Here is a 23,425-nt window from a genome sequence, read left to right as displayed (position 1 = left end):
TTTATTTTTATTAGGGAACAAAGTATGAGTCTGTAGAGACATCCGATTATAATGTTTGGGGCCTTGATGGACAAGTTTTGCCAATCTTTTAAATGAATGAATGAATGAATGAATGATCGATAGATAGATAGATAGGTAGAAAGAAAGAAAGAAAGAAAGAAAGAAAGAAAGAAAGAAAGAAAGAAAGAAAGAAAGAAAATGAAATGATATATACATATATAGACAGGTGAAATAAATATGTATACACACATATGTGTATGCAGTATACATACTTCCCAGGCGAGTGATATTCAAAATGTGGTCTGCGGACTACTATTGGTTTGTGATAGATAAAAGAAATTGAGAGTAAACATTTTGAAACTTAATAGCAATTTAACATTGCCATAACCTTATTTTTCTTATACTTTACAAAAGTATGAGTCTGTGAAGTTTTTTTTTAAATTACCAGGTGATCATAGTTTCCTTTGCTTAGAGTGGATATTTAAATGTTAATTTGTTTTATGCAGGGCGTGGCCGGAAATCCCATGGTGAAATCTGTGCTTGATAAAACAAAACATTCAGTAGAAAGCATGATTACAACGCTGGACCCTGGCATGGCTCCATATATCAGTACGTACTTAAGATAGACCAGCAGCTGCCATATTTTTTAAAAGTTGTGCCAATGTCAGCCACTGATTGTAATTCCACAGGTCTTGTGATCAGTGGAAATCCCGATATTCTTTAGCATATATGCTGCCGAAGTTAGCACCTCTTGTGTTAAGTTGATTGTCAAGTATTAGTTTCTGTAATTTTAACTCCTCTTTTTCTTAGTTAAATACCATTAAATATGTTTTGAAAATTCAGAATGAACTTTGGAGGAGTGATAAGGATATGAATTCATAGTGTACATACTTACTGACTTTAGGTATAAATATGGTTAGTGTTGCTTTTTATGAATTTTCCTTTATTCACTATTGACATTTAAAGTGATGCTTTGTTCATATTTGGTTTTGATGTTTATCTAATATCTATTTTAATTGTGTTTATGCTTAACTCAAGAATAATATTTTTAGAGGAAGTTGATCTATTAAATAATATCTGATTATTAGGTTTATTGTGAAAGCTGTTTTAACCATTTTTGAATCCTCATTACCAAAAATCTTTCAGACATACTGTATTCCATTTAATTTTTAATGTATATCTCCAGCGTGTGAAAATACATAATTGTTTAGCAGTATCACTGACCAATTATTAGTAATTCTGTTGTAGGTAACTTAAAAGCCAAAGCTGTGTACCAGGTGCCTGAATAGAAATTTTCAGTGGCAATTAAAAGTCAATAGCCTTCATGAGTCTTGACCGTTGGTAGTTTAATATCTAGTAAGTGTCAGAGAACCAGATCTAATAATGATAAGCACTATTTATTAAATGCTCTACCAGGCACTAATCCTCACAAGAGTTCTGCAGAGTAGGTATTATTTTCCTCAAGTTTTAGATGAGGAACCTAGATTCAGAGAGATTTAAGGTATTTTAGATCACAAAGCTTGGTGGAGCAAAATTGAAACCATGTTCATTTTTTTTTTTTTTTACATTTAGTCATTTTGCTTCTCTTGAAGTAGAAAATTGAATCAAGAATTAAATCAGCTGTATTCTTGGTGTTTATAATTGCAAAAGGATTTAGAAATTGGACCCTACCATATATATTGAGTTTTATATATTAATAATTAAGTTTGATATAATGATTGTATCATATGCTTTTTTCCACAAGCTCCTATTTTGAGTGAGAGAAAGAAAGGAACTAGTATTTTTGTAGCTCTTGCTCTTTTAATGGGTACTGTGTTAGACAGTGAAAACAATTATTTATTCTTAGAGCAAGCCCTGTGAAGTACTAGGTATTTTTCTATGAAGAAATAAACTCAGTGACTTCAGCAAAATAATGAAACTGGATAATGATAAAGTCAGGACTCAAACTCGACTATTTTTGAAACAAGTAGTCTGCATGACATCAAGAAAAAGGCAAAAAACCAAGGAATGGGGAATAAAGAGATGGCTACAAAGAGAAATTTCTGTTATTAGATAATATCATAACATATCATCTTAATTAGTGCCTGAGCCAGCCGGCTGAGATCGAACAGCACCTGAAAGAGAGGGGTGAAGCCTAAGGGGAAAAAAAGAAGACAGAAAAGTTCTTCGGGAGGGCATGCAGTCAGAGCTGCAGCCCGAGTTTATTTAGCATAGCCTTTTTATGCGATTTTGAATACCATAATCAATCACCACGTTACCATAACAAAGCACACCATACATATCTAAAACAGTGCTTGTCAATTATATAAGATCCTACACGTTCTTGTTTCCATGGTAGTATAACATTCCATTACCTTAAAAGGTGACTTTATGAGGCTTACCAACATCCTGTTTCCTAGAACCATTGTTTTAAACAAACTCAGCAACCATTCTATGGCTTTTAGCTACGTGACTTCTTCAGTGCCTCATAATGGCTCCCATCATGTCTCAGAATGGCTCCTGACAAATTAGTTAGTTTTAAAAAGTTATACTGAGTGTGAAAAACTGACACTTTCTTGACAGGCAGCAAAAGCAAGACCATTCTTATCTAACAAACCTCAAAGTGAAACTTAAAATATTTTTATACAGATATTCTAGAAATCACTTGATTTAACAACATTAAATGTATCAAAAAGCACAAGAGCTATTAGATATGGACTTTAACACAGTTTAACTTTCTACATTCTTTTAATTAATTCTCACTTTGTTATCATGAAAAGTAATACTAGTCATCAACAGAAAGTCTGAAAAACCTTTTCAGCAGAAGCTTAATGGAGGTAGTACTCAGCTAGGGTCAAGAAATATGTCCCACATGTATGAGAAAAAATGAAAAAAAAAGGTTAGGTTATTTTTTTCTCTCCTATGTGAGCCATTGCTTTTAGGTTTTAGTAACTTCTGAAATTCCAGTAAAAATAGGATCTGTGGAAGGGATCCATAATAGAAAGCCCAAATATTTGGAAAATATTTTTAATTGTTCTATAAGATATTAGAGAAACACAGCACTGTTTCTGAGGCAAAATATTTTATAACAGCTTTCTTGAGAAATCTCTTACCAGTGATTGCCTAATGCCAAGTAGCAAAATATACTGTGTTTAGGACCAGGTCTTTGAATTCAGTGTATCACAAAATGTTAGATCAAGATTTTAAAAATGATTAAGCATATTTGATCAAATTACTTTAAAAAGTACTCAGGTTTTTGAAATAATTGAAATATTAAAAATGTTTTAAAATATTTTAATTTCATATTGCTCTTAGCCTTTTTAAATTTCAAGTTTTATAAAAGTTGGTATTTTACTTTTTATTTCTGCTTGCATATTTGTGTTAGGACAGTAATGGATGTATAATTTATAAATATCCATTTGTGGTATATGCTTTTTTTTTCAATGATGGGGATATAAAGTAAAAATGTTTAACTCATATTTTAAACTATTTTCGAGATTAAAAAAAACAACACAGTTCATGGTAGTCTTGTTTAATGCAGAATTTCTGCGCAACTCTGATAAACTGTATCAGTAACAGTCATTTTCATTTTCGGTAGAGCATCCCTAATGTGTAACTTAAACTTTACAAGCCAGATATTTATTTCTATGATTGCTCCATAGATAAAGGACTGGCAACTGTGGCATCCATATGGTATTAGAATTTAGTGTATAATAGACAGATGTCTTTATTAACAGAAAAACTATTTTGATTTGCTATCTTAAAAATGCAGTAAATGTGTCTGTCCAGAGTTTAAACTAATCAGAAAGTGAAACTTGGCTAAGTTAATAAAGTAATATAGTAAAAAATAAACTGTTTTCATAGTGGCTATAACATTATTTCTCAAATTGATACCTGTAGAACACTTTTTAGGAGCTGTTGTTATATGCTAAAAAAGTATTCAATGAACAGATTTAAGTAGGGAAAGTACTGGGTTAAAACCATGATTTTTAATTGTTGGATTTCTCAGAATCTTTATGTCAATGTGCATTGTAAATTTCCAAGAAAGAAATAAGGTGTGGATCATCTCCCAAGCCTATTTGACCACAGAACACTTCTCAGGGGGAGCTACTAATAAATTCTGGAATAGTATTTCACAGACTACAGAACAGTGTGCTCTATTTGTGGCAGATATGATACTCAGAACCATTAAAAGTTATGTGCCATCTTCTGCTTAAATTATATTCTCATTTTTAAAACTAAGGAAAATTTGGTATACTGCTCAGGACTAAGTGTTTGTTGGAATATGATGCCTATATCTTGGATTGTTCTGTGAGGTTAGTGATAATTTTGGAAATTAAATGTTAACATGATGGTAATTATGAGAATTTCATAATTTTAATTTTGAATCAAACTTTTCTTCTGGTCTTTGTAGAATCTGGAGGTGAACTGGATATCGTAGTAACTTCAAATAAAGAAGTAAAAGTTGCTGCTATCCGAGATGCCTTCCAGGAGGTCTTTGGCTTAGCTGTGGTTATAGGGGAAGCTGTTCAGTCCAACATTGCCCCACAACCAGTAGGCTATGCAGCTGGATTAAAAGTGAGTAACAGAACACCTTTTACAGGATATAGAAACCGGCAGTGAATTTTTTTATAATTCTTATAATTCTATGGTTTCTATGGAGCTAATTGGTTTTTACATACTGAAATAATGATAAGCTTGGTTTTTAATTAGACAACTCTAGTGTTATGAAGATATAATGACTTTTAAAGAAACCTAAGATAGGTTATGATTATTGGGGGGGGGGGGAAGGGGAGGAAACATGCAGAGAAGAGAGTTAAGTAGTCCTAAAAGAGATCTCAACCCAGTGTTCAGTTATTAAAGATATAATAACCCTTGAGTCTTATAAGTTTTTATTACTATCATTATTAATAATACTTTACACTTAATGTGTTTCTTGAGGGTTAGGTTCCTGTGAGCTTGTAGTCACAGCATCTTTGCCAGCTGATCAATCTATAATTTTGTTTTATATCTGCTTCTGTTTAAATACACCTTGATGTGTGTGTGTGTGTGTGTGTGTGTGTGTGTGTGTGTGTGTATTCAGTAATATCGATTCATTAACATTGAACTCTCATGACTGACAGTACCGTAACTCATGTCTAACTGAGGCTTATCTAACATTCCCATTTTCTCTGTAAAGTGCATCACAGTCTTTCTGTGCTTAGAAACACTAGACAGAACTTTATAAAGCACTATACTTGGGGACCATTTTAAAAAGCAAAATCAGCAAGAAAAGGTACAACCGTGAAAAACATAGCACTAAATATGACAAGCCAATCATTGTTGTGACCATTTTTTTTTAGCTTATAGTCAGTAAATAAAGATGTAATTAATATCTACAAGCATTTATGAAAAAGCATGAAATTTTAATATTCTAAACCAAATCTCTAAGTTCTTAGAGTACAGGGCAAGCTCTTAGGGGCCTTTGTGTATCTTTCTTTAGTTCTGAAATAATAACTTTAGTGTAGCCTTTATATTATCTAATTCTTGATCACCTATTATACGCCTGGAAAATAAAGGTAAAATTCTATTCTCAAACTCTTGGTAGGGACTAATATTAAAGCGTCTGTAATTGTGACTCCAAAAGATGCCACATTTAAAGAATGTGGTTGGAGGAGAAGAGAGGTCAGTATAACCCCCTCTGTTTCTCTTCCAGATTCCATAAATAAGCAAAGAAAAAAAGAATTAAAAGTGTCTACCTAGCTCACTTTCATCTCTCTTATAGATGCTAATTTCAATGAAATATTTTGTGACCCCTATGAAGTATAAAGTCCAGAGCTGTAGGATAAAGGAAATGAACAAACTTAGTCTCTGTTCCATAAGCATAAGTTCTAGGAATATTTCTTTGTAGTGTGTAGCTGAAATACCACCTTCAAAGAGGGGTGAATTTCTAAACATCCCACTAATTCCCTAACAGTTACTGAATTAACATTTATTTTTATTTTTTTGTTTGTTTTATTTTTTTGCTGTGTTCAATTCAAAGATTTATTATGCTGGTTCATAATGTATTTTAAAATTATTAATTTTTTATGATGGTGGCATTGGTTAATGAAATCCAGTAAGTTTCTATATTAACTATTAATAGATACCTAAAGACTATAGTTTTTAAAATAAAATTGTGTATAGAGTTATATTTATAAAGATAAGCACACTCATCAAAGCTATACAATAAATAATAAGTCCAAATACAAGGATATTCCTCTGAGAATTCCATGTTTCATCAAGCATCAAAAACCACCAATCTTTTAGTCCTTTTCTTGTACGTTATTCTGTATCCCCATTCGTAGCATCTGATTGGATTCCTAGAATTGATTTTATTTTCTTTGTGACATTCTCCACAGATATATGTCATTGGCTGCTGCTTTGGGGGTGGAACATCCTTCTGGATGTCCATTTTGGACCCCACATAGGAGAAACTCCTCACTCGGATAAGCTTATGTATTAAATTGGTTTCTCTGTCCTCATACAGTTGTCACCTTCTTTCTTTCAGTTATCTCTGAGATAAAATCAGTTGTCTCTAGAAGTGTTCTAGCTTTCTCAGTTTTCATTTGAATAAGAATTGATCACTTGATCTCATTCACTATTATGCTCTGCTGTCCATTATAAAAATGAGTATTTATCCATGGCTAATTTAATTCAGAAGTAGAAATTTTTATCTTACTTTTTGAACATATTCTCACACATCTTCATGATTGCTATTTATGAAGTGATTCAGATAAAAGTAGTAAACAGCAACTTTGTTCTCATTAATCCAGTTTTTAGTTTTTAACTAATATATTTAATTCATGATTTTGAGTTATCTGTATAGTGTTTACAGGGCTTCACTTTTGTTTCATAAATGGTTAAAATGTTCCTGAATAAGCTTTGGTCTAATGTATACATTTCCAGTTTGGTGTATATTTTAAAGTTATGAGGAAAGAAAAGACATATTTACTGTTGATATGATTGCCGACTCAGAAAATTCAAGAGAGAATCAACTAAAAAACTACTGGGATTAATAAAAGATTTTTACTTAGTTAGAAGGCCTCTTGCTAAATCAACACTAAAAAGTACGTAGTTTCCTTATGTTAATAATAACCAATTGGAACATAGAATATAAAAATCATCTATTTCGCAATAGCAACCAAAATACTAATGCACATTGGAATAATTTGGAAGGTACAGTTCAAACTGTTAATACTATGTACCGAGGGAACACATTGGACTTTTTTACTTTTTGTCTTCTGTATTTGAATGTTTATAGTGAGTATATATGTATTTGTACATAAATGTATGCATATATTGATTGTATAATCATAAATTAGTATGTTTAATACTGAATAACTTGAAATGGTGTCTAACCTACACTTGTTATTCAGGGGGCTCAGGAACGGATAGATACTTTGCGGCGAACTGGAGTGATCCATGAAAAACAGACTGCTGTGTCAGTAGAAAACTTCATTGCAGAATTGCTACCTGACAAGTAAGAGGCTTTTTTTTTTTTTTTTTTTTAACATAGTTACATTTTTTTTCTTAAGAGAACTTTTAAGATCATTCTTAGCAGTTTTCAAATAGACAGTATAGTATTCTGTACATTACATCTCTGTGAGTTATTTTGTAGCTAGAAGTCTGTACCTTTTGACTTCCTTCATCCATTTTATCCATGCCCCCACACCCACCTCTGGCAATCACCAGTCTGTTCTCAGTATCTCTTTGAGTTCTGGTTTTCTTACTTATTTTTAGTTTCCATAAATAACTGAGATCATAGATTTGTCTATCTCTGTCTGACTTATTTCATTTAGCATATTGCCCTCAAGGTCCATGCATGTTGTCATAAACAGCAAGCTTTCCTTTTTCCTTGCTGAATAATATTCGTGTGTGTGTGTGTTTGCATGCACATGTTCATGCATAGGTGTCACATTTTCTTTATCAGCTCATCCATTAGTGGACACTTTTAGTTAGTGTTTTTGGTTCCTTTGGATATATACCCGGCAGTGGAATTTGCTGGATCATATGTAGTTCTATTTTTAATTTTTTGAGGAACTTCCATACTGTTTTTCATAGTGATGCACCAGTTTGCATTCCCACCAACAGGGTACAAGATTTTCCTTTTGTCCGCATCCTTGTCAGCATTTGCTATTTCTTGCCTTTTTAATAATAGCCATTTGAACAGGTGTGAGGTAATATCTCATTGTGGTTTTGATTTGCATTTTCTTGATGGTTAGTGAAATTGAGCACCTTTTTATGTACCTGTGGCCCACCTTTCTATCTTCTTTGGTAAACTGTCTTATTTAAGCCTTTGCCCATTTTATAATCAGAATATTATTATTTTTTTTGCTATGAGTTCTTCATATATTTTGGCTATTAACCCCTTATATATATGGTTTGCTCTCATTCAGTAAATTGCTTTTTCATTTTGTCGATTTCCTTTGCTCTGCAGAAGCTTTTTAATTTGATGTGTTCCCACTTGTTTATTTTTGCTTTTGCCAAATTTAAAAAATCATTGCCAACAACGATGTCAAGAAGGTTATCACCTATAGTTTCTTGAGAGTTTTGTAATTTCAGATCTTATGTTCAGATCTTTAATCCATTTAGAGTTAATTTTTGTGTGTGGTATAAAGATAATGGTATAGTTTTCCCAGAAGCATTTATTAGAGACCGACTATCCTTTTCCCAGAGTATATTTCTGGCTCCTTTCTCATAAATCAATTGACCATGTATGTGGGTTTATTTCTGGGATCTCTGTTCTGTTGCATTGACCTATATGTCTGTTTTAATGCCAGTACCATACCGTTTTGATTATTACAGCTTTATACTGTAGTTGCAAATCAGGGAGTGTGATGCCTCCAGCATTTCTTTCTCAAGATTGCTTTGGTTATTTAGGGTCTAGTAGTTCCATCCAAATTTTAGGATTCTTCATTCTGTTTCTTTGAAAAGTGCCATAGAAATTTTGATAGGGATTTAGTTTTTCTTTCTGATAGTTTGTTATTAAGCATATGGAAATGCAATGGATTTTTGTATGTTAATTTTGTATCCTGTAATTTTACTATATTTGTTTATAAGCTCTAACAGTTTTTTTGATGTAGTCTTTAGGATTTTCTAAATATAATACCTTGTTATCTGTAAATAACGACAGTTTTACTTCTTACTTTCTGACTTGGACACCTTTTTTTTCTTCTTCTTGCCTAATTGCTCTAAGACTTCCAATACCATTGAATAAAAGTGGTAAGAGTAGGCATCCTCATCTTGTTCCTAATCTTAGAGGGAAAGCTTTTAGCTTTCCACTATTGAATATGATCATAGCTGTGGGCTTGTCATATATGGCCTTTGTGTTGAGGTATGTTCTATCTATGCCCACTTTGTTGAGAATTTTTAGCATAAATGATATTGAATTTTGTCAGATGCCTTTTATGCATCTGTAGATGATCGTATGCTTATCAGCCTTTGTTTTGTTAATGTGTATCACATCGACTTATTTCCGTGTGTTAAAGCATCCTTCATCCCTGGAATAAATCCCACTTGTTCACGATGTATTATCCTTTTAATTTTGCTGAATTTGGTTCACTGATAATTTGTTGAGGATTTTTGCGTCAATGTTCATCAAGGATACTTACTTGTAAATATTTTTTTCTTGTATCTTGGTCTGGTTTTGGTATCAAGGTAATGCTGGCCTTGTAAAGTAAGTTTGGGAACCTTCTTGAATTTTTTGGAAGAGTTTGAGGATTGGTATTCTTTAAATGTTTGGTGTAATGTACTAGTGTAATCATCTGGTCCTTTTGTTTGTTGTGAATTTTTTTTATTAATGATTCAATAGCTTTATTAGTAATAGGTTTTTTCAGATTTTTATTTATGATTTGGTCGTGGTAGGTTGTATATTTCTAGGAATTTTCCCATTTCTTCTAGAATGTACAATTTTTGGTATATAATTGTTCAGTAAGAGGCTTATTATATTTCCTTTCAGAGCAAAATATAACTGGGTCTAGGAGGCTCACAGTGAATACCTAGCAAAAAATATATCCAGTTTTAGAACCAGAGAGAAAAGTGTGTTCTGGTTTATCTATATCACTTACCTAGCTATGGGACCTGTGTAGCTCTTCTTAACTATAAAATGGAGATGATAATACTTGTGTTCTAAGAATCTGTTAATAATCACTTAATATAATAGCGCTAAATATAAGGTGATCAGTGGTATATTGAGTTGGATATAATTGACCACCGATAGCAAACACAGTCATTTACATAATTTTTGAACTAATGGAGGGTGTTAACAAGAGAACCTGGTGGCAGGTACCAGATTTGAGTTGTGCTAAGCTATCATCTATTTGGTTTGGGGGAAAAAAAAAATAATTTATCAATTTTGAGGGTATTGTACTTTTATTAGATGGCTTTTTTAATGACAGAACTCTTCTTAATTGATTTAATTGGTTTATATTCAAAGAACTCCCCAACTTTGGAACTCTACCTTCTTTAGTAAGCATATTGTGGTATTGTTTTTCTTAATATTTTATTCATTGAATATTGAATAACACTGCCTAGTACTAGGATTTTGTGGGTATAGTGTACAAAAAGTATTCTCCAGCTTTAAGGGTATGTTATAGACCTGTTAGAGGAAAAAATATGTATATATATACATAAGTAGTTTTAAATGATTGTATAAGAAAATAAATAATTTTTTGCTGATAGGAAATGTTATATATAAGTTCAGTGGAAATAATCTCTGATGAGATTCATGAGTAATTGGAACTTAAACTGAATTTGAAGAGTGGGTAGAATTTGTATAAATGGAAAAGAATAGGACATTCTGGATGGAGGAAAAGTCTAAAGATAATTAAGATATATTCTGATAATTAAGCTATTATATATCAGCTTCACTGAACATTTGTTGGCTAGGAAATCGAGAAGCGCTTTGGGGATAGATTATGAAGAGCTTTGAATGCTAGATGTTTGAATTTTCTGTGTAAGCACCGGGGAACCACCCAGTGATCATTATTTTGTTTTTCCCTCTACCCTTTTATTTCACTGTTCATTTAATGGTTACTTTAGTGATTACATTGTGCCTTTTTAATATTTTACATTATAATAAAAATGATGACTTTTGAGAATACAGGAATCAATAACATTTACCCTTTTCATCTTTTGCAGCATTATTGTCACATCTCTTTATTCTACACATATTTGAAACTCTTAAGATATCACTAGAGTTTTTCTGTGCAGTCAGTATTCATTTATGTTTACTCTCTGGATTCCTTCCTGCAGTTTTTGTTTTTCTGACTGGGATCATTTACCTTTTGCTTAAAGAACTTCCTTCAGTACTGTTTTGTAATGGAAGACTCTGGCTATGAACTCTATTGAGCTTTTGTTTATCCGAAAGTGCTTTTTGAAGGATATTTTTGCTGGATATAGAAGTCTAAGTTGACAGTTTTTTTTTCTTTCAGCACTTTAAGAGTTGTATTGTTTTCTGGCTTCCATCATTTCTATTAAGACGTTAGCCATCCGTTTCAGTGTTTTTTCTATGAAGATAATGTGTTATTTTTTCTGGCTGCTTTTAGGATTTTTTTTCTATTATTTTATTAGTTTTACTAAGCTGTGCCTAGGTTTATTTGTTCTTGTATTTAATATTTTGTGGGTTCACTGAGCTTGATTCTGTTATCAAATTGATGTCGTTCATCAGTTTTGGAAAATTCTTGGCCATTATATCTTCAAAACTTGCTTCTGGCCTGTTTTCTCTTTTCGATGATTCTACTTGCATGCTTGCGAAATACCGTCCGAAGGTGAACATTTCTCACATTGTCACTGCTTCCCCTGCCTCTCACCCTCGGTTTTTCTCTCTTTTCTTCAGTTTGAGTGTTGTCTATTCACCTGTCTTCAGGTTCAACAATCCTGCCTCTTCTACCTTCTAGCATGCTGTTCACCCATACATTGAGTTAGTTAGTTAGTTTGTTTGTTTTAAATAGATTCAATTTACCTATTGCACAGGAGTATCTTCTCATCTATTTTGGCTGTCTTTACCTCTTTTCTCGAATATGCTAAAATTGTGTCTACTGTAAATTCCAGTACGTTGGTCACATGTGGGTCTCCTTTAGCTTTCCTTTTCTTTTGGTTTGATAATCTATCGCTCTCTGAATGCCTAGTAATCTTTAAAAGCCAGACGTTGTTTATAAGAAACTGTGGAGTTTTCACGTTAACTTGAGGAGTCACCCTTTCTTTTATTTAACAGAGTTGTGAGGTGTGTAAGAGGGTAGTGTCTGTACAGACTAAGGTGAGTTGCAGCTGGGTTGCACTCAGTGTTCAGCTCACCTTTGAAAGTTTCTCCCTGTCCAGAATGTTACTCGATTTTGTCCTCCTTATTTCTGTGGGTCTTTGATGCCTTGAAGTAGATGGTGTCCAGCTTTTTATTAGGAGCACCGGCCTGCCATAAACTGCTCCACCATGCCTAGATGTAGTCTTTTTCCTACCAAATTCCTTTTTAGCGGCAGAGTAGCATATTAGAAATAATAAATAGTATTAGGAATTCTGTTGATGGCTTCTTAAGGAGGAGAAAGGATGAAAAGGTTGTGCTAGTACAGTTGAAAAGGGGGAAAGAGGGAGGATGGGAGAACAGACAGCAAACCCAGGATCTAAAATACTTGATAGTTCTTTCTTTGGCTACTTCTCTCTGTGGTGTTCCTGTGGGAGATAAATGCACAGAAGATAAATTCAAGGAAATGATGCAAAAAAAGACCAATCCAGAAAAAGCAAGTTGGCCAAAAAAAGAAATCCCAAACGTATTTGGTTTCTAGCAGAGAGTAGAGCCAGTATAGAGCTAGCTGTCTGTGATGAACTTAGTTTCAGTTTATACTGCGGATTAGCATATTGTGTATAACACACATGGAAAAATGCCTTTGTAAGCATGGACTGTCCTTAATCTGAGATAAACCTATCAAATAGTAAAGTCTTCAGTTATGTTAAATGTGCTAAAATGTTCTTAAAATGTGTTAAAGTGTCCTTTGTTCTGTGAATTGACTGGTGATAGCAGATGGTCTATTTTTGTAAAATACAAATTGATTCACCTATATCAGTTTCCCAGATTCTAGTTTTAAATTTTTTTCTGCTACACAGACTCTAAATATTTTAGAACCACACTTCTTAAGCCTTTTACAGGTATATGTGGCCTCCGTATAAGATTGGTCAAGTCCATTTTCATTTCACCAGCCACATGGAGAGGATAAGGAGAGGGAGAGAGATTCTCAGTGACTGTCCTTGAATGTGATCAGTGGAGATCACCGCTCTTCCTGGAGTGGGGAGCGAGGTGAAGTAGGAAGAAGAGGGAGGAGAACTGAAAGTTTCTCAGCCAATGGCACTGGTTGTGAAAGAAATGGACAGGTTTTGGTGGGGATGACGGATATTGCAGTTTTAGGTTTATTGAGCTAATGAGAATGGGATATCCAGGTTAACATGTTCAGGACTATGATAGTATTTTAGAGAGCAAAGGGACCTTGGTGTTTTCTAAAATATATTCAGTAGCATCACAAAATCTCTTTACCTTCAGTGACTTCTTTTCAGGAAGACCATACTTAACAATTAAGTCACCACAATTACACTCTACTATCTCTACACAAATTGTGAAAAATAAAGCAAAATAAAATATTGATTAGTATACCAAGTAAATTATTAAAGTTAATTTAATTTTTTTTGGATATGAATACTATAAACTACCATTTTAATACTCAGAAAGGTTACTTGTTTTTCTATTTATACTTATTTGCTGATATTATTCTATTTATACTTGTTGCTTTGAATATGTAAGTTAGTCTCCTGATCCACTTTATATTTCATTATACTTATTAGATCTATATTTTTTTTAAAATAGACATTGAACATTTTCTTGCGGCATATCCTGTTAATTAAATTCAGGATTCAGAGCATCTGGTGGTTTATGATTTTGGTTAGCTAAAATGCTAGAAGTGTTACAGTTGATTTCACTTAAGTCCATTTTAATCATGAAGCTGTTTTCAAAAACTGATTCATTGTGCACAATTCAGAAAATGTAATTAAAAGGATTTATTAGGCATGAAGAAAGGATTTGTTATTTTCTTTGAATGAACTTATTTTTTAATTTGCTAATGACTTTGCTAGTTGGCTCTGTATTAATGATAGACATGGTAATATAAAATCTCATATTTTCTCAATTGACTTAAAAAATATTATAACAAACTATTTGCATGTCCAAATGAGTAAACTTATCTGTTGCATATTTGAGTACCCCATTCTTTTCCCCTATCTTAACAAGAAAAGGAATTTTCCATGATAAGTATATTTCAGTTATTCTTTGTTGTTAATTCCTACTTTTTCCTCTTGGAATTAAGCCAACAGGGTATTTTATTTATTTTTATAGATTTACCTTTTAAAAATTAGAAAAACATTTCTTTTTGAAATGTGCTAATGCTTTACATGAATGATTATACTTTTTACTTTTTGTTTATTCAATGTAGATTATCTACCACATTAATAGCTGATAAGTCATATATTCTGTTACAGGTGGTTTGACATTGGTTGTTTGATAGTTGAAGATCCTGTCCATGGCATTCACCTCGAAACATTTACACAGGCAACCCCAGTGCCTTTGGAATTTGTACAACAGGTTAGTTATCTCCTTTTTTTTTTTTTTTTCAGTATGCTACAGAGAAACTTGTAATACTGTCTTCAAAATGAAAAATTTGGTTATATTTTTCATTGGAAATGACCTTTTTTCGTTGCTTTTCAATTTCCTATTCATGTTTCAGTGCCTTCCTACTTTTATTTTTAAACTGTCTTTGAAAAGGTAATAAATAATATGGTTAATCACTATTTTCCTCATTTTTTTCTGTTTTTATGATTGTTTTCTTTACCCTAAGATAAAAAATTTTTACTTCTTCTGGTTTTATGTTCACCTTACGTTTAATTTCCCCTTTATCTCACGTTTTATTTCCTGTTACCTTCATTTCCTTTTTTTTTTTTTTTTTGTCTTGATCTTACTCTTAGTTCATCTTTGGTAACAAACAAACCTGTCTTTACTTATCCACAGAGTCTATAGAAGACTAAGCAATAATGTATAATGATTTTGATTCCTTCTATATTTTTATATGTTATCTTTAATTCTTTGAGTAAAATGGAATGTTAAATATATATTCACACTGGAATATTTGTACTCCTAAATGGTATTTTTGTTGACTTTTTTCTTGCCCTTCATTTCATAAAATTTTCATCACATTTGTTTCTTATGTACATTGTGAAGTGTCATTTCAAAACAATCTCTTAAAACTTGGGAATTTGGGCATTCGAGAATCTGATGAAGCGATTGGGTTATTTTCTAAGAAAATACATGTATCCACTCGTGTATAAATTTGACATGTGTTCATAGAATCCCTGGAAGGATCCTGTGCTTTCTTATGGGTTTATAGTTCAGATATGGACTAAGAATTGATGCTTAGAGTTTTATTGATGCTTAGAAATTTTATTGAACTTTTTACTTATACCATAATTTCAGAAGCTCAAGAAAATATTTATAGATGTTAATATTAAACTCACTATAATATGATAGTGATTAAAAAGATTATAAGCAAATAATCATATGGTCATGAATAAATTAGGAAAATTAGAGAGGGTTGGTTTTTTTAGAAAGTATAAATTGTCACAGTTGATTTAGAAGTTAGTATTAGGTTGAACGATATGAAATTGTTGTTTCTGAAATGAAAAACAGTCAAATGTTGGCAGTTTCATATGATTCAACCGTAATGACCTTAGTGAAGCTTTCCAGAAGTCATTTTATTAACACAACAAGACAATTTCATAGCTCTTAACACAGGATATTCCAATTTTTAGGAGCTCTATGCCAGAAACCAGGATGAAGACCAAATATATATTTCTTATTATAAATCACAGTGTCCACCTACCAGTCTTCAAACACAGATCCCTTAGAATAAAACAGCCTTGTACTGGCACAGTACTAGAATCCTTTTCAGTCGTTAATAACTGTCCCATCCATTATATATGAGAATGTCTCCCAGGGTAAGGCCACTCAGATTTTCAGGATTCTATTTGATCTGTTCAGGTTCCAAAAGCATAAGTAGTGCCAGCAATAAATGGCTCCACCCTCTCAGACAGCTGGCAATACCTCAGAGATATTGTGAGTTTGGTTCCAGACTAGCACAGTAAAGCGAATATTGCAGTAAAGTGAGGCACACTTAATTTTTTGGTTTTTGCGTACATATAAAGTAATGTTTACACTGTACTGTAGTCTGTTAAGTATGCAGTAGCATTATGTTTATAAAAACAATGGACATATCTTTTCCCAAAAGTACTGTATTGCTAAAAAATGCCAATCATCATCAGAGGAGGTTGGAAAAATGGCGCTGATAGACTTGCTTGATGCAGGGTGGCCACAAACCTTCATTTTTTTTTTTTTTAAACAAAACAACAGCAACATCTGTGAAGCACCATAAAGTGAAGCACAGTAAAGGTATGCCTGTATAATTGAGCTAAGAGATGGTGTCTCTTGCACTGTGCCTTTTGAGTTGTTAGCTTTATATTCAATTTTCCTCGTTAATTTATTCCTTCCTTCACCCATAGCTACTGTTTTTCTTTCTTTCCATTTGTATCCAAAATTTTTCCACCTTTGGAAGGGACATTAGTTTTGGCCACCGTGCTAGTCTAGACTGCAGGCAGCAATACTAGTCCAGCAAGTACCTTTCCCTCAACCCATTGGGGGCATCCCTTTAATAGGCCAGGTTCCCGTTATCCTGCTGCCTGACCATTGGCCACTGCCCCTGAGTAGTAAAAACCAAAACATGGGGGATCTTAACCACTGTTCAGTTCTCCTATCACTGCTGAGAAAACAGCATACGCTTCAGCCCACCCAGCTGATTTGTTTTCACCTTCTGCAGTCAGAGCAGTGCCTTCCAAATGGGGTGTTGTCCATTCCCCTTAGAACTACCATCCAAAAAACCAGCAACTCTTTGTTGTTCAGATGAGAGCTGTTCCTTGGGCATTGGCCATGCGGGATCAGCTTGAGCAGTTCCTTAGGTGTCTCTAGAGTTGGTCCTAGAAGAAAAGAGACTCCCTGGTTCTGTGCCCTCCTTGCATTCCCTGGGCAGCATGATCCTGTGTTACTGTGCAAGTCTTCTGGGTGCCACCATGCCCATTAGGGTGTGTTTTCAACATCATCTTAGGCATTAGGGGTGTTTTTCAGGTTTCAAGATCATTTTATGTCCTTCATTCACAGAATAGCTTTAATTAATAATGTCCAATAGCAAGGTAGTAAATGCTCCTCAAATGGAAATTCTCTAGTCCAAAGTCTCAATAGGCATTGGCTGGGAGGCACTCACAGATTTTTTCCATAAGCTCCAGTATAAGTTCCACATAAGGCTATGACACAGAGATTCTGTCCCTATCGGCGTTCCAGCTTCTATGTGGGTTCAGAGAGTCTTACTGATTGCCATGTAGCATATCTAATTAACAGTGCTCGAAGGGCAGATTTACATGCCTTCTGTTTTACAATGTTATTAGGTAGAGGAAACATTCCCCAGTGACATACAGTGTCCATCTACAAAATATAGTCAGATAAAAGAAACACAGCCATTTCATAGAAAGCCCATTCAAGCATACCAGTTCTCAAGCAAGCTTTCATGGTAATTCCATCAATTTTTATGTTCCTAACGATAGTCTCCATTAGGACTTCAACAGGGTTTGGTTTTATAATACTAGGCAGAGGAGGTATTCCCTAGCAAATTAAGATTAAATCCAGGTTAAGGAAACTCAGCTTCTTTACATAATACCTGCTTTAACATTCAGCTTTCAGTGGTGCTGAAAGTTTCAACCCTCTTACTCAGGGTTGGTCCCCCCGATCCCCCTAAACATGCCCCACCATCCTTAGGTAACCTGAGGGCTTTCCAAATGAAACCTCATTAATGTAACAGAAAGGCCCTTTATAGCTCTTATCACTTAGGAAATTCCAAGGATTTGAAGACCAAATATATATTTCTTATTATAAGTCACCATCATATCCTGACCAAGAAGGATTTGTCCCAAGAATGGCCAGATGGTTTAAAAAATAGAAAATCAGTTTATGTAATTCAGCACATTGAACAGATTAAAAGAGAAAAAGGATTTCAATGAGTTGAAATTCATTTGCTAGATGTAGCAACTATACTGATAATGCTTAGCTTTAGGATTAGGGTATGTGTGCACTGGAAAATCAAAGCAAATATCAGACTTAATAAAATATTAGAAGCCTTATAATTGTAAGGATGCTTCTATCACTGTCACTCTTTAACATTCCTCGAAATTAGAGGTCAGCAAAAAATTGCCTGCAGCCAAATCTAGCATACCTACCTATTTTCGTAAAGAAGTTTTATTAGAACACACCCCTGCCTGATTATTTATATATTGTTTATGGTTGCTTTGGAAATACAGTAGCAAAACTGAATATTTGCAGTAGAGACTGGCCCACAAATCCTAGAGTTTTTATGATTTGGCCTTTATCAGAAAAAGTTTGCTGACCCTTTTTTTGCAAACTTCTTTGCACAGATGTCTGACCAGGAGCTGCAGCTTCACAAGGTCCTCAGTTGCTTTGTGTACATGTTGTATTTGAGAACCGCAGTTCTACTGAAGTCTTTGAGGACCTTGGTGTTTAATCTGTTGCTTCTCTTCTCTGAAATTTAGTGAAATACTGATAGTGCATTGTCCATTGTGGAAGAGAATTCAGAGCAGGCTCCCAGCTGCTCAGCTTTTTGCACAAATTTACTTGGGAGCTGTTCTGTAACTATTATACTCTTTCTCTTGGAACGTACTATCGAGTATCTAAGTCAGTGGTCTTAGGTAGGATATAAAATACTGGTTTTGTTTTAAAAAAATAAAAAAACATCTCAGGCAATTGTATTATGGAGCACATTTGGGAATTACTGTCTAGATCCATTCTACATGTGGATATATTTCTCTGAACTACAGCTAACACCCTAAAACAGAAAAATTACATCATTCTTGGTTATCAGGCAATGAGTTTATTCTTCTCTTATTCCTGTGTAGGTGAATAAATGATGAGTGGGAGCAGATATAGGTTGGGTCAGATATAAATGATGTAACTATGGCTGATGCTGTCCTGGACGAGATATTATTTCATATGTATTAACATAGTCACATGAAAAAGAACTTTCTGAGGACACTTCTCTACAAATTAATTGCACTGTTCTTTTCTGAATAGGATGAACCTTTAATATGCAGTTTCCTCGTAGGATTTTATGACTGTAAAAAGATATAGATGATATTTCTATTTTAGCACTGATTTTATCACTAACCTGAAGTGACGCTGAATGTAGAAATAAAACTTAACCCCTCTGACTCTGAGCTGTTAGATGGAGTTTTAGATTTAAGACGTATATTGAAACAATAAAATGAGCTTAATGTGGACATTTCAATTAAATATGTACAATATTGTATTGATTCTTTTATAGCCTTGTAACTTTATACAGTTGGCAGCATTAGCTGTTTCTCAGTTTGTCATATTCTATATTAAAAGTAACCTCAGAGATTTTGAAATGTCACTTGTAGCTATTTCTAATATTTTTAATGTTATATAAATAATGTCAATTTCATTTTTCAATAGGCTCAAAGTCTAACTCCCCAGGACTACAATCTGAGGTGGTCAGGCCTTTTGGTGACAGTGGGTGAAGTCCTGGAAAAGAGTTTACTAAACGTCAGCCGGACTGACTGGCACTTAACTTTCACTGGCATGTCACGTCGACAGATGATCTACAGTGCAGCCAAAGCGATGGCAGGCATGTATAAACAGCGCCTACCACCCAGGACCATGTGAGAGAAGACTTACCGAAGATTCTGAGAATGCCTCACATTGAACCTGATGGTAAAGAAGGGATTATATCTTCTTAAATTGGATAGCTTCATGATCCAGCAATTTTGATAATTTTCCTGTAGGCTGCAGTTTTTTTTTCCCTAGAAAGGCATGGTGTTATGCCAGTAGATGAAAAGAAACAGATCCTTTTTATGATTATATAATTTCATGTACCATAGTTCTCAAAAAAGGAAATATGTAAATATTTTTATAGAACTATTTGATACACCAAATTTATAAGGTACAGATTCATGTGTTAAGACATTTAACTTAATGATATGATATGTACTTTATTATTTTGTTTTTTAAGAAGATATAGTTAATTAAAGAACATGTTTATTGAATATTCTTTAGAAGCATTGTCTCTTTTAACTCACGATTAATCTCTTCCCTGTCAGTCTTTGAAGCTTTCTATGTGTGCACATGATCTCAGGTCTGATGCTGAGCTGTGTGCTCAACAATTTACACCTACTCATAGGGAGATGGTGCATTTAATATGGGCCAAAATAATGGAATTAATAGAATTGATCCCTTTCTTTTTGGTTATGTACACACATAGTCTGAATAATTCAAATTTTTTCTTTTTTTTCTTTTAATAGGTTTTGGCATTTAACAGATTTATACTCAACACTATGTTTTATTTTTTCATTGCTATGTGACAATTAAGGGGCAAATTATTCAAGCATATTTTCAGTTGGAAGAATTTGGGGCATTTTGAATAATGCTATTCAGTACTTCCCACTAAACTGACAACACCATTATTTCTGCTTCTGCTCATTTTTCCCACTGTAATAAAGAAATTTTGAGAGGTAATTACTTTGTTTATGGAATTGTGTGCCTCTTATTTTAATTAGGGTTGGTTCTTACTAAGTTTGTCTTAAACACTGCTTTTCTAACTTTGTGCCATTCTGCCTTTACTTTGTATGAAAGTTTTCAAAGAAACTTTTTATATTCAATATGGTTTATTTAATCCATTATGTTGGTATTTAGTGAAGGCTTTTTCTTCCAAATAATATATTTTACCATTTTTGGATTTATATAAATCAAAATTAAATAGTTTGTCTTATACTTTTGAACTCTATATGCAAGTTTAAATAACTTTTGATAGTTTCTTATATAAATGTAATTTGACTTTTATTTACTCTTCTATGCAGTTCTTAAGGTGTAAAAGAATTAGCACAGTCTTATAAAGGATATTGAACTCTTACCCTGCACTGTCATTACATGTTTTATTTCAAGTACTTATTTGATTTTTGCTGTTTTTTACCTGGAGATGAGATGAATAAGTATTAATTTTGCAACTACAGTACATGTTAACATTTCCAAGCACTGTATAATGACTGTTCAGTGAAATTCAGACTTCTATGTCATTACAAGTGAGAAGAGAGAAAAGAGATGTAACCAGTTGTTGTGGGACAGAATAGTAATAGGGACAGAATACTTTTTTTCTCTCTTTATTGCCATTTATAGAACAGTTCATCTGTTTTCTCCATCTTTCATGAATAAGAAAGAGAAGCCTTTTTCTACCATTTGTGTTTCTCCTTTGATGTCAAAAGCTACCCTTTTCTAGTAGTATTTTATCATGATATGGCATAATGACTGATCATAATTAGGGATGAAGGAAAAAGCATTCTTGTACTTAAAACATTTTTGCTTCTTTCTGTCCTGTTATAGAGAAATTCTACATATCCTAAAAAAGTCTAAGTTTTAATTTTTTTTTTTATTTTACCAAGTCTCAAATATCTTATTTAACGTTTTTGAGGGTTGTTTTCATAGAATCACAAACACCAACATCCCATTAGGTGACAGTTTTCCTGGAATCCTTAAATAGCAGTGGCAGAGTTATTCTATGGCTTGGTCAAAGCCAGACAATTTTCCTGCACCTGGTAATTTGGTAAACCTTCTGCTCTTTGGCTTAGTGTGAGTAGGTGAGGAGGAAGATTAGTGAAGAGCAAAAGGAAAAGATAAATACATGATCTGGTTCTGGCCTCTCCCATTCTTTTTTTTTGGCCCAGAGTTATCTTTGAAAGGCATCAGAGAATGACCGACTCCACATGCTCAGCTTTCCCAGCATCTTGTTTATTTTCTCATTCCTAGATTTCTGTTTGGTATAAGGGGCCAGGAAAATAACTCATCATCTCACCACAGCAGCCTTAGCCAGGCAGTCCTCTAGTGTTGTTGGTATTTTGGCATAAGTTGCTGATCATCATCAGTCTAAGACCATGGTTTCCTTTACCAATCATCTAACTGCCCCTTGTTCTTTTCCCTTTCTGCTCATTTCCTTATAACTCCCACATTATCATTTTTAATGAGAGTTGCTTTTTTTCTCCCCCAAGCTTCTTATAAAAACCTGTCTTCAATATAGCGCTTCACCTCAGTGTTGTTTTGGTCATGTTTGTAATTTTTTTCGTCCTTCTGAAATACTCTGGGAACTACTTACTGAACTTTAGAAGTTTGTACATGTCTTTGTTTAAGTTGTGTGAAAGAAAACAGGAAGAGTAATTTAACATCAACCTCAGTTCAGGGTCCGCTGTTAAGTTTGTCAGGTAACGCTGGCCCTAGAACTGTGCCACAGACTTCAGGAGTCGGAAAGCTTCAGGCAACACTAGCAGTTCTCAGTTCCCAGTCTCTTATTACCTCCCCATTCTTCGTTCCTCTCAAGGATTAACGAGATAGAAAAATTGTGATGAATGAGTATAGACAAAACGGTAGTATGATAATAGGTAGATAAGAGTACAGATGTGTATTATGTACATCTATTCAAAAATTATGCAAATTAGTGTTACTCAGGGTGACCTAAATTACTTTAATATATTGTTAGATTTACTTTGTTCCTTGGCTATAAAAAAATTTATCACAGTAATTTGTGTTCTTTGAAGCCAAACTGATAATATTCTGTGTTATAAAAGATGTTGAGTTATGTGTAAATTATTAAGAAATCAGAAATTGGATTTTTACTCCTAGAATATGCTGAGTGTTCATTTTTAAGATGCTGTGCAGGATGACGTATTGGATGAAACCAATTTTGTGAGTATGTACATATGTTATAAATAAATAATACCTCAACTTACTTCCCAGAGCTGTATAGTGGTTTTTTAAATGCTAATTCATATTAATATTAGAAAGACCCATATTTCCTTTTTTGCCTAAACTGGCTTTTGGCTACCAAGAATTCTAATGGACCAAAAACTTCAAAACTTCAAACATTATCTTTTAAATGGGAACTATAACATTCAATTATACCAGAGTTGCTAACTTCAAGATCAGAGAACACTGGAGATAGAGGTATTAGGCAAAGAAGTTAAGGCCTATGTTCATGAGAAGACGAGAAGACCTCTTAGTGCTGAGTTTAATTTATCCTTGATCTCCACCAGTGTTGTCTTTATGAAAATGAAAATTTATTTACATTTGCTATTTTGAGCCTATAATTCCGGATTTTTTTGATTTGGCATGGGAAGGAGTACTTGACAAAAGGCAATGAAATATTGATTTGAGGGGGGGTTGTTTGTTTGCCAAAAGACGACTACTGTTTTCGGTAGACTAGAAAAATACCAATTGAGAGCT

General features: G+C 33.5%; 2 protein-coding genes across 3 annotated transcripts in view; one reads left to right on the top strand and one right to left on the bottom strand.

The window, feature by feature from the left end:
- Positions 1–22,931, top strand: part of PRRC1 (proline rich coiled-coil 1) — a 32,568-nt gene extending 9,637 nt beyond the window's left edge. For both annotated transcript variants that reach the window (XM_016159015.2, XM_036225271.1), the window contains exons 5-9: positions 507–609; positions 4,394–4,557; positions 7,377–7,480; positions 14,515–14,617; positions 19,616–22,931. In XM_016159015.2, the coding sequence (XP_016014501.1) occupies positions 507–609; positions 4,394–4,557; positions 7,377–7,480; positions 14,515–14,617; positions 19,616–19,825 (684 nt within the window). In that variant the 3' untranslated portion in view covers positions 19,826–22,931. The remainder of the gene's footprint in view (positions 1–506; positions 610–4,393; positions 4,558–7,376; positions 7,481–14,514; positions 14,618–19,615) is intronic.
- Positions 4,791–7,378, bottom strand: LOC107517862 (DNA-directed RNA polymerases I, II, and III subunit RPABC4-like). The gene has a single exon (XM_036225272.1). The coding sequence runs from the start codon at positions 6,410–6,412 to the stop codon at positions 6,239–6,241; it is 174 nt and encodes a 57-aa protein (XP_036081165.1). The 5' UTR covers positions 6,413–7,378; the 3' UTR covers positions 4,791–6,238.
- Positions 22,932–23,425: the final 494 nt, after the last annotated feature.

Source organism: Rousettus aegyptiacus, unplaced genomic scaffold (assembly GCF_014176215.1).
Source record: "Rousettus aegyptiacus isolate mRouAeg1 unplaced genomic scaffold, mRouAeg1.p scaffold_m13_p_8, whole genome shotgun sequence".
In the NCBI taxonomy this organism is placed as follows: Eukaryota; Metazoa; Chordata; class Mammalia; order Chiroptera; family Pteropodidae; genus Rousettus; species Rousettus aegyptiacus.
The sequence above is the reverse complement of the archived record's forward strand: the minus strand, read 5'-3'. Positions and strand labels throughout refer to the sequence as shown.